Consider the following 10712-nt stretch of genomic DNA (forward strand, 5'->3'; position numbering starts at 1 on the left):
GGGGCTCCCCAAAGTCTGAGGCTGATGTGTCTGCCATCAGATGCTCTCAGACTGAGTCTGTCCTTAAAGAATTAAATCTAATGAATCTTGAGGCTTGTGTGAGAGGCGGTATTCTCTGCCTAGACTATCTATCAGTGATTTAATAGGACAGAATGCCAGTGTGAGGAGGAAGATTTTCCAGTCTGACATTCCCATTTTACACAAGGGAGAAACAGAGGCTAGAGGTGGGGAGCGGGGGAGGTGTAAGTAATTTTTTGTCAGGGTCACGCAGATAGTAGCAAAGCCAGGATGAAGGCTAGGTCTGTTGGCAGTAGAAAGAATGAATTTGGAGTTAAAGGACCTGGGTTTAAATCATGCCACTGATGATTACTTCCTAGATGACTTTGGACAAGTCCCTGAACCTCCCTGGGCCTCAGTTTCCTCATCTGTAAAATGAAGAGGTTGGACTAGGTGCCTTCTGAGGTCCCTTCCAAACATTAGTTCTATCAGCCTATTCTCCAGAAAGAAGCAGGAGGAATAAAGATTTTGAACTCCTGGGCTTTTGTCTGACCTAGCCTAGGTCTGGTTCCAGCATTTTCTCCCCTTTTCTGGAGCACACAGTAGGGAGATGTTTGCCAAATCTCCCTTGCTGAGTCATGGAGGGGAGGGGCAGACTAGGGCAAGCAGCCTGGCACAGTGGCTCTGGGCATCTTCCCTCTTTCCCCCTCTCCAGGCTTCTCTCTCCAGAGCTAATCCTACCCCCTGACTCAGATGCCTGTGACCCCATAAGAATTTTGGAGGCAGGATTGAGGGGAGGGGCAGGAGGTGTGGCATGGGAAAGGGAAGAGGGCTATTTGGGGGGACATCTTGGAGTGGCCTGTTTCTAATGCCAGAGGTGTGCCCTGATCCCCTGCTAATGACCCCAAAATTGCCTCCTTCATTCTCTTACAGGTCAAGGCTGGATCCTGCTCCCCCCAAACCCTTCCCAGTGAGGGTTTCTCTCACTCTTGCCTGTTCTGTGGATGAGGCTGGGCCCTGGCAGTCCCAGAGTGATAGAATCCTGGGTCATTGGAGCTGGAAGAGTCCAGAGAGGTCACCTAGTCCAATGCCCTCTTCCCCCCCCCCCCCCAGAGGAAGAAACTTAGGCCAGAGAGGTTTAGTGATCTGCCCAGATAGTCAGTGTCAGACCCAGATCATCTTGTCAAGACCTCCACTGGGGTCGATGCAGGAGCCACTAGCTTGGCCACAGACAAAGCAAGGAGAGGGGGATGTTCGTCATTACCCCTTCTCATCTCTGCCCTGTGTTTCGCTCCTTCAGGGTGGTGACCAGCAGTTCCTCTTTGGTTTGGTCTGCCTGTTTCTTGTGGGTAAACCTTGGTTCTAGCTGATCCTGAGCTCCCAGAGAGGGCCAGAAAGGCTTCTTCCCCTGCTGGTCTGGGCATGTGAAATACCCAGTGACTGAATGGGTGGCTGAATAAATGAATGAACCCAGGAAAGCCTTAGTCATCTGCCATTCATCAGAACAAAACTAACCTCATTGGGAAGGTGAATCAGAGAGAAATTCAGCATCTGATGCCTCCCTGCCCCGAGGCCCTCCATTGTTAACTAGAACCCAGATACTTGAATGCTGACCCCAAGCCTTTCTTTGTAGCCCCATCTCTCTTTCCTTCCCTGCTCAAATCCTACACTCCAGCCAAATGGATGCATTCACTAGAGATAGGCTGAAGGGTGGACAAAGTGGGCAGCTGCCTAGGGCATCACAGCCAGTAGGACTTTTTTTTTTAAACATTACTCAGGTAGTATGGTGGGTAGAATGATAGTCTCAGGGTCAGGAAGACCTGAGTTAGAATTCTATTTGGGACCTGTGTAACAATGAAAAAATCACTTAACTTCTCTGTCCCTCAGTTTCCTCATCTGTAAAATGAGGGAGATGGGATGACCTCTGAACATCAAGGATCCTCTGATCCCCAAATCTCCTTCCTTTTGCCTGAAATCCCTTTTCCTGCTCAATCTCCCACCTTCCAGGCCTGGCTCAAAGACCACCTCCATGAAGCCTTTCTGGATTCACCACCCCTGTCATAAATAATCCCTTCATTTCCCCTTTTCCCATCTCAAATGCACTAATCACTCTATAGCAGAGGTATTTCTAACATGTCCATTCAATGAACATCAACAGCATTTATTAAGTTTCTACTATGCACCAGGCATTGTACTAGCCACAAGGGTTACAAGGACAAAAAATGCCCTCAAGAACTTTACTTTCTTCAGGATTCTAATGGATCAGTGACCTCATGAATATGGGAACTTCTTCCAGAGACACAGATGGCAGTCATGGGACCCAGAGGCTTAGCTCTAGAAGGGACCTCAGAGACCATCCCTTCCTACCCCTTCATTTTACAGGTGGGGAAACTGAGGCCCAGAGAGGGAAAGTGACTTAGGCTTGGTTATAGGGCCATAGAGCTGGAGTTGGAAAGGATCTCAGAGGTCACCTAGTCCAGTCTCATCATTTTACATCACTATAGGAAAATGAAGCCCAAAGATATTTAAGTGACTTTCCTTAGAGCCAGGACCCAGGTCCTCTGACTCTAGCGTTCTAATTCTTTCCACTGCCCCGTATTGCCTATAACTCAGCCACACTGGCCCCTCTTAGACAACTATTATCCATATCCTTCCATCTGCTGACCACAAGGGTCTGCCCAACATTTTTTTTGGGGGGGAAGGAGGGGCTTCCTCCAGTTCTATCTAAGGGACACTATAGTGCACAGAGTGCTGGGCCTGGAGTCAGGAAGACCTCAGACACTAGCTGTGACCCTGGGCAAGCTCCTTAACCCTTGTTTGCCTCAGTTTCCTCATCTATAAAATGGAGATAATGATAGCACTTCCCTCCCACTGTTGTAAAGAACAAATGAGATAATAACTGCAAAGTGCACAGAATGCCTGGCACATAGTAGGTGTTACATAAATGTTAGATGTTATTTTGTTTTCAATTGTGTTTGAAGCTCCATCACCCACATTTGGTTTTCTTGGCAGAGATATTGAAGTTGTTTGCCATTTCTTTCTCCTGCTCATCAGGTGAGGAAAGTGAGGCAAACAGGGAGAAGTGACTTGCCCAGGGTCACACAGCTAGTAGGTATCTGAGGTTGAAATTGACCTCAGGAAGATGAATCTTCCTGCTTCCTAGCCCAATGCTCAACGCACTGCACCACCTCGTACCCAGCACTCTAGGATAACTCAAATTTTTAGGACATCAAGCCTAACTGTGCAGGAGCATTTGGGAGCCTGCTCACCGAGCCCCACGCCCCCGCCCCCCCCCCCCGCCCCCATAACTTTTCAGTGTGAACATTTACACCTTGGAAATCAGCAAAAGCTACAAACCAAAGCTTGTTAAACACTGATCAGCATACGCCTGGTTCTGCCCACCTGGAAGCCCTTCAGGCACTTGAGGACAGCTTTTATGCCTCTCTCTAAGTCTTCTCTTTTCCAGGTTGAATGTCTCCTACTCTGTCAATTGATCGTTATGTGACAAGACCCTCCAGCAGGCTGCTGGCAACAAGTAACAAAGTCCCCTGTTCCCCCCCCCTCCAGCTGTTCCTGCTGTACCTGAGGGTGGGGAGGGAAGGAGGAACTAAAGGGTCAGAGGAGAGCCCTGGGAGATATGGAGATCTACATCCATATGTATCTATATTTATAGAAATAGAGATATATGTATATGCCTGTACATACATGTATGTGAACACATGTTTATGTACTTGCATATATGTGTGTTTATGTATATATGTACCCATACATACATCTATGTATCTGTTGATCTATATTTGTCTTTTTCTCACCTCCTCTTCCTCCTCCTCTTCTTCCTTCTCCTCCTCCCCTCTCCTCCTCCCTTCCCTTCTCCTCATCTCCCTCCCCTCTCCCCACCTTCCCTCTCCTTATCTCTCTCAGTCTCTGTCCTCTGTCTCTGTCTCTCATATCTCTCTATACAACCCCTTGGAGGGTTAGGAGAGGCGTGGTATCTCCTTGAAGGACAAGGGTTTCTTTTTGCTCTCTCCTTGTGCCTCCACAGTCTAGCCCAGTGCCTTGGGCATAGTAGGGATAGGGTGAGGGACTTGCCATGTCACTGGTATGGGGAACTCAGTGTCTTCTGTGCAAGGTCTTGGAGGTGAAGCTACAGCCGGGATGGGCTGGAAGTCAGCGTCGAACTCTCTCTAGGAGACCACTCTGTCTGTCATTGCTTTCATTTCGTAAGCATGGAAAGGATCAGATGGCTTAGGTGAAGAAGTGCTAAGCAGACCCTGGGATCAAGGCTGGGTCTAGAGATGAGCTGCACTGGGTGTGGTCATTCTCTTCCCCAATTACCACAGAAAACCTATTCCTGAAGGGTGGATTTGATGGTTATCTCTGATTATCCTCCCCCAAGTTAGCCCTTCCTTTCATTTCTACCTCCTTTGTAAAGCTCAGGAACTTCATTGCACCTAGTAGGGATTTTATTAATGGTGTCTATTGTTAATAAGAGACTGGGTAGGCAAGCTGCAGTCTGCGAGCCTGGGGCTTTAGAAAGTTTTGGGGCACTGGGGAGTGGGAGGCTAAGGGCTGGGGCCTTGGGGACAAGGTCAAACGGTATTGAAGAGCTTGAAATTAGAGGCTGGGGCTTTAGGCTCTGAGGGCTGGAGCTGGGGGCTAGGTGAGAGAGTATAACAAGTAGGGAAGGAGTATGAATTCTCTGAAGACAAGGACTATTTTGGTTTTGTCTTGTATCCTCAGTGGTTAGCAAAGTACATGGGACATGATAGGTGTTTAAAAAATGCATCTTGGCTGATTGATCCTGACCCTTTAGAAGAAACTCCTTAGCCACTGGCCACCTGTCCTCAGAAAATTGAAAGATGTCCAGCTAGAAAGAACCTAGGACCCAAAGGATTGATGTAGCAAGTGGATCAAGGCTGGGCTCAGGAATTATTGTCTTTCCCACTCCTAACCAGACTCCACCTTAGTCAATTTTTATCCTTGTTGACCTTTGTAAGGCCCTTCCAGTGTGAGGATTCTCTTTAGGAATACTGATTGGCAACTTGTATGCAACTTATAGCCTTAGGGATAGCGCTAAGAATTCAAGTGGTTCACCCAGGTCCACAGAGTCCAATGCATCAGAAGGAGATCTTGAACCCAAGTTTTCCTGAGTCTGAGGCCAGCTTTCTGCTCATTAGGCCATACTACCTTTCATCTGGGTTAGTAACCCACCATGTTGTAAAAACCCCTCAGGATCAGGGGTTATTAGATGAACTTTCACATTGGGGCTCCTTCAGAGCCCTTCATATTACCTCTTCCCCCAGGGCTCCCACCAGAGGACCACAGCCACTCTCTCCCCACCCTCTGTAGCCTCCTAATGAAGATGTCACAGACACCCGATAGTCCATCACAGATAATGGAAGACCATTATCCCTAGGACTGAATCCATCTAAAATGTCTGAGTCTCCAGAACCCTCGCTATGGTCTTCTCAGTGGAGATGTCATTACTGCAGATCCATCACAATCAGCTTTGCTTCTGTGCTTGAAGGACCATGCTAGGTTGCCATCCATCCGATTTCCAGCTGAAACCTCTTCCTATTTTCTCTCCTTACTAGCATATGAGCACCTTGAGAGTGAGTCTTGTCTCACTTTCCTCTTTGTGTCTCCCATGGTTTTTCATCTATCCATGGGATAAGACCTTTCAGAAGTCACCAACTGTCCTAAACCTAGCCCATCTCACTACCCCTTTGCACACTGTCTACAGCCCAGACCTGGGACTCCCTGGGAAGGATCGCAGGTAGAATGTAAGCTCTTTGAGGGGAGAGGACCGAGTCGGTTTTGTTTTCATACTTCCGGCCCCTAATGTAGTTCCTGCACATGGCAGGTGCATAACATATATTTGTCCAACTGAATTGAATTGGTAAGCACCAACCACCTGCCTCAGGTTCCTTAGCTCCCCCCAGCAGAAACCCAGTCAGTACCATCATTATGAGTTTTTTTTTTTCAGCTTTATTTAGGAAACAGTAAATGTTCCAGTATAAAACAGCAAGGCGGTGGGGGGCAGAGGTAGAAAGCAAGCAGACTGACAGGTATGCTTCAAGGGATCAGCCCAGGAGAGAATGAGGGCTGACCGTTGGACTCAGGGCTTCTGTCTCTACTTGGAGGCTGTCCCTTCTGCCTTCTTGGTGTCGGCACCTCCGATCTCAGCGCGGGATTCGAAGGTGACGGGGATGGTCACTTCTGCAGACTGTATGGCAGGCTTTGGAAGAGGGGCTTCCACGGACAGTGTCCCATCAGGGGACAGGGAAGACACCACCAAGGTAGCATCTACACCAGGGGGCAGGCTGAAGAGAGAAAGGACAGAGAAGCCTGAGGGGCAGGGCCACTGCTAGGGAAGCCAGGACAGAAGCTGAGGGAGGCCAGGGGCCACATCTTCTCTCAACTTTGTATTTCCTCTGGTCCTGACAGAGTGTTTTGTATACTATAGACATTTACAGGGTTAAGGACTGGATTTGGGATTTCATTGGTATAGGAACTTCTGGGTGAAGAAACACCTTCTAATAATTTAGGCTGACCCCTTCTCTGAACCTTTAAGTTTTAGAGAGTTACCTAAGGTATTGAGAAATTAAATGATTTACCCAGGGTCACGCAACCAGGCTGTGTTGGAGGAGGGCGTCTTGAACCCCTGTCTTTCTGGCTTCAAGGCTGGCTTTCTGTACAGCCAGACACACTGCCTCTTTAGACTCTTAATATGTGGAGCTTCTTTTTTTGGAAGGAGCATGGTTGTTCCTGAGCCCTTAGCCCTAACACTGGGCTGCTCCTATCACCAACAATAAACCTTCAGTCTTGTTAACCGAGTCCCCATCTCTAGCCATAAGCCTCCATTCCTATCATAGGGACCCATTTATACTCATATAGACCATAGCTTTACAGCTAAAAGGGACCTTTCGGGTATTCTAACCCAATTCCCTCTTTTTGAAGTTCATGAAACTGAGACTCGAGTCAAGTATCTTTTTTTCCAGGCTCATATAGCTAACATTAGTGGCGAAGGTGAGATTTGAGTCTTTCTGACCTCCAAGTTCAGCACCAGACTTTCCTCTACCCTTGGGTCAAGAAGCAGACTTCCTTCTCCTTGTACAGGAAGGCAAAAGACTGGTCACATACTGATCCTTCCAGCAGACCCTGCCATCTGTCTGCGGTGGGTCTGTGTAAGAGTGTGTGGGGTGGGGGTGGGGGGGGAAACAGGGGACCGGGAAGGAGGCCTCGGGGGAATGCAAGGGAGCATGGCTGGGGACCGGAGACCTCACCCCAAGGGCCACTCCCTCTCCCAGCACTCACCTGTACTTCCTAGTAAAACATCTGGAGATGAATCCATGCTCATCTTGTCTCTCTTCGTGTTTACCTGGGGTAAGCGGGAGAAAAACAGAAGAAGGCTCAGGGGCCTCTGGGAGACACACAATGATGCCATCTACCCCCCCCCCAGCTGTTCTCTCATAGAACCACACAAGAGACCATTACTTAATAGAAGAGGAAATAGAAGAAAGGAAACGACTCTTTCCGAGATGACACAGCAAACAGCAGAACCAAATTTTTGAACTCTGAACCCCTGGCTGAAGATCCAGTGATTTTCCACAACCCTTTGTGAATGCCCTTCTCTTGACTGGGGAGTTCTTGGGTGGGGGGAACTCCCCATTTATTGCCCATCATGCCGCTGCCCTGAAGGGGTAGGGGTGTGTGGCCATCCAAATGCCAGCGAGGCTTCTGAAGAGGGGTAGGTATGAAGTTTTTTCTGAAGCCCTCAGGAACAGGAGCTGGAAGCAGCCCCAGCCTCTAGGGCTGAGAGATTGGAGCCGGGCATGGGAGTTTAAATGGGACTCCATGGCCCTGGGCAGAGTCAGGATCAGAAGGTTCAGAAGGCAGGCAGATGTTTGGGCTCACGGGCAAAGGAGGCTTTCACCTTCCCTTGTATCCCCAGTGCTCAGTACAGGGTCTGACACATAGTAGGCACTTAATAAGGGCTTGTTCACTAGCTTTTCTACTAATGTTTAGTGGGGAAAGCATAACAATCTGCTGAAGACATGAGGATTCAGCCCTGCAGAAGGCCTGGGGGGTGGAGTTTGGATGTAGCATTGGGGGGAAAGGTTTCTGAGCCAAGGCCCATCTAGGTTCCTTCCTCCCTCATGTGCAGCAGCAATAAACATGTTTTCTCTCAGCAAGTCCAGGCTAGGAGAGAGGACAGCATGTGCCAGCTTCCTTCAGGATGAGGGTATGAGGGAAGGATTCTGGGAGGGGCCTCTGACTAAGGCCCCCTGGTTCCCCATCACCTCTTGCCCCAGAAAGAGAACCCCTGGCCCAGGTCTGGGGTATCCAGCCCTGCCACCCAGCCCCAGTCCCTCATGCCCTGCCCTATCCCCGGACAGCCCTGGCTGATAGCTTTTTCAATGTTCTCCCTCTGAAGGAGGAATGCTTACCCTGTCCCCCCAAGCCTCCCTTCCCCTTAGCCCAGAACCAGGGCTATCATTCCCCCACCCCTGTCCTCCAAACTGGGCCACACTAGGTAGGCAGTAATGGCCAGGAGCAAACTGGAGAAATGGGGCAAGGGGCTGGAGGTCTGCTCACCAGTGATTTCTACCACGCCATCCTTGGTCTTCACGGTCAGCTCCTCAGGGGCGAAGTGGCTGACATCGAGGGTCACCCGCCAACGGTCAGTCGTGAGCTGGATCTCCGACATCCCCCGGCTCAGCTGCCTGCTGAGTGCTCGGCTATAGGCCTGGCTGGCAGGGGGTGGGGGTACCAGGGGCCCAGCAGCAGCAGCAGTGGCAGGGACCTGCTCAGCCACAGGGCTGGGCAGCAGCCGGACATAGCCTGGCCAACTGGTGTGGCTGGGCCACTGATACCAGTCCTCTGGAAGGCGGGGCAGTCCGAAGGACTGGTCGAACAGGCGGCTGCCGGCTGGGTACCAGTCCCTGAAGGGGTCCCAGCTGGGGCTTCGGAGGAAGGTGAAGGGAACTCGTCTCTCAGTCATGTTGAATTCTTAGCACTCACTACCTACAAGTCTCCCGTGGAGCTCTGGGACTGAGTGTCTAGGCTGGGCTGGCCCTAGCTATAAAGACTCAGAGCCAGTTATTTTTAGCAGACGGTCTCAAGACTCTATTAATGGTAATTACACTGGGGCAGAAAGCCTGGGGGGCGGGAGCAGGGAGGCTGGGCTAGGACAATGTCCATCCCCTTAGATTCCTTGGGGAGGGAGAGAGAAAAGGAAAGAGGGAGGGAGAAGAAGCCGGAGCCCTGCCCCAGACCTCGAACCTTCACTCATCTTTCTGGAAAGTGAAGGAAGGAAGAGGGGAAGGTGGTGAGAGCCTGGGGGGTGGGGGAGAGAATCTCCTCTGTCATCCCCCCTTCCTGGGCACTTGGGCCAAGACCCTGCCCAGGGTACAGAGAGTACGGGTTTGGCCAGGTGTCCCAGGGAACAGGGTGTGACTGGGTTGCCCACCCATTTGTGACACCCCCGTCAAAGAGGGGCCTCTCCCCATTGCCCAGAAAATGTTGTACCTTCGCCAGGGACACACAGAACAGGGCCTTGAACCAGGAAACTCGTAGGCTCATGGAGTTTAGAGCTGGAAGAAGTCTTAAAGCCCCTGCTCCCATTTTATGAATGGGGAGCTTGAGATTCTAGGAGTGAGCTACTCCCCTAAGTCCCCCATTGTAAACTTGCAACAGCAGAACTCTGTTCCTCCTAACTCTGAGCAGTCACCCTGATAGGAGGATACTTGGGGAGGAGGGCCAGGGCCTGCAGGTGGGGAGTAAGAAAGACATAGGACTATCCTCTTTGGTTCAGTACCTTGGAAAAGCCCCAGCTTTGAATCTCAGCTGCTTTTTCCTATTCTCCCTCCCCCCTCCCTTTCTCTCCAAGGGTATTTCCTTCTCTTCTTAATCCTCCAAACTCACCTCCTGCCCCTGTCCGTCTCCTGTCCTTAGCCCCTACCCCAGGTTTGAGTTAGCTCTTAGCTAGGACTGTCCCTATGACATAACCCTAATTCCTGACAACAGGCACACACACACACACACACACACACTCTGACCTCCCCCTTCCCAGGGAGGTTGGGAATCTGAGGCTCCCCAAAATTTGTTCTTTGGGGGCTTATTGTGAAACATAGTAAACATCCCATTATAAAATGGTGTGAGGAGGTGGGGTAGTTTGGGACTTTATCAAAGAAACACTGAGGATACAACACCCTCTTCATCCTCTGGCTAGGTAGCACAGGGCAAAGTCTTCTGTCTTTCAAAGCCTTAATTTGTTCTCTGTGGACACTCTATAGAAAGAAATCTCTAAAACCTGAGGTTCGGATCTCACTTCTGAAACAATACCTGTGTGACCTTGGGCAAGTTATTCCCCTCCTCAGACCTCAATTTCCGCATTTGTAAAATGTACAAACAGCCTCTGAGGTCCCTTCCAGCTCTAGAGCTAAGCTGCTGTGAAGGGCTCCAGCCTGCCCCCCCTCCCAACTCTTTGGGGTCTCAGTTTCCTCATATCTAAAATGAGGGGTTTAGACTAGATGACTCAGCAGTTCCCTTCAGCTAGTTATGATTCTTTGATCTGGTGACCTCTAAGTTCTATGTGAGATCTAAATCTTTGCTCCTATTACTCACCAGTGCCTCCCCACCCCTAGGTCAAGGAGAACCAGGGAAATAGAATGAGTGAGCTCAAGCCTGTAAAAGGCTCCAAGCTCAGAGAT

The 10712-nt window shown here is 50.0% G+C and overlaps 1 protein-coding gene across 1 annotated transcript; it reads right to left on the reverse strand.

Annotated features, from left to right (window-relative positions):
* Positions 1-5953: 5953 nt before the first annotated feature.
* HSPB1 (heat shock protein family B (small) member 1) lies at positions 5954-9138 on the reverse strand. Its single transcript, XM_069089455.1, has 3 exons — positions 8596-9138; positions 7315-7378; positions 5954-6320 (listed from the first exon to the last, which is right to left on the reverse strand). The coding sequence occupies exons 1-3, from the start codon at positions 8999-9001 to the stop codon at positions 6131-6133; spliced, it is 660 nt and encodes a 219-aa protein (XP_068945556.1). The 5' UTR covers positions 9002-9138; the 3' UTR covers positions 5954-6130.
* Positions 9139-10712: the final 1574 nt, after the last annotated feature.

Source organism: Petaurus breviceps, unplaced genomic scaffold (genome assembly GCF_028583685.1).
Source record: "Petaurus breviceps papuanus isolate PSGF00001 unplaced genomic scaffold, PetGlider_PUasm1.0 186, whole genome shotgun sequence".
NCBI classification, from domain to species: Eukaryota; Metazoa; Chordata; class Mammalia; order Diprotodontia; family Petauridae; genus Petaurus; species Petaurus breviceps.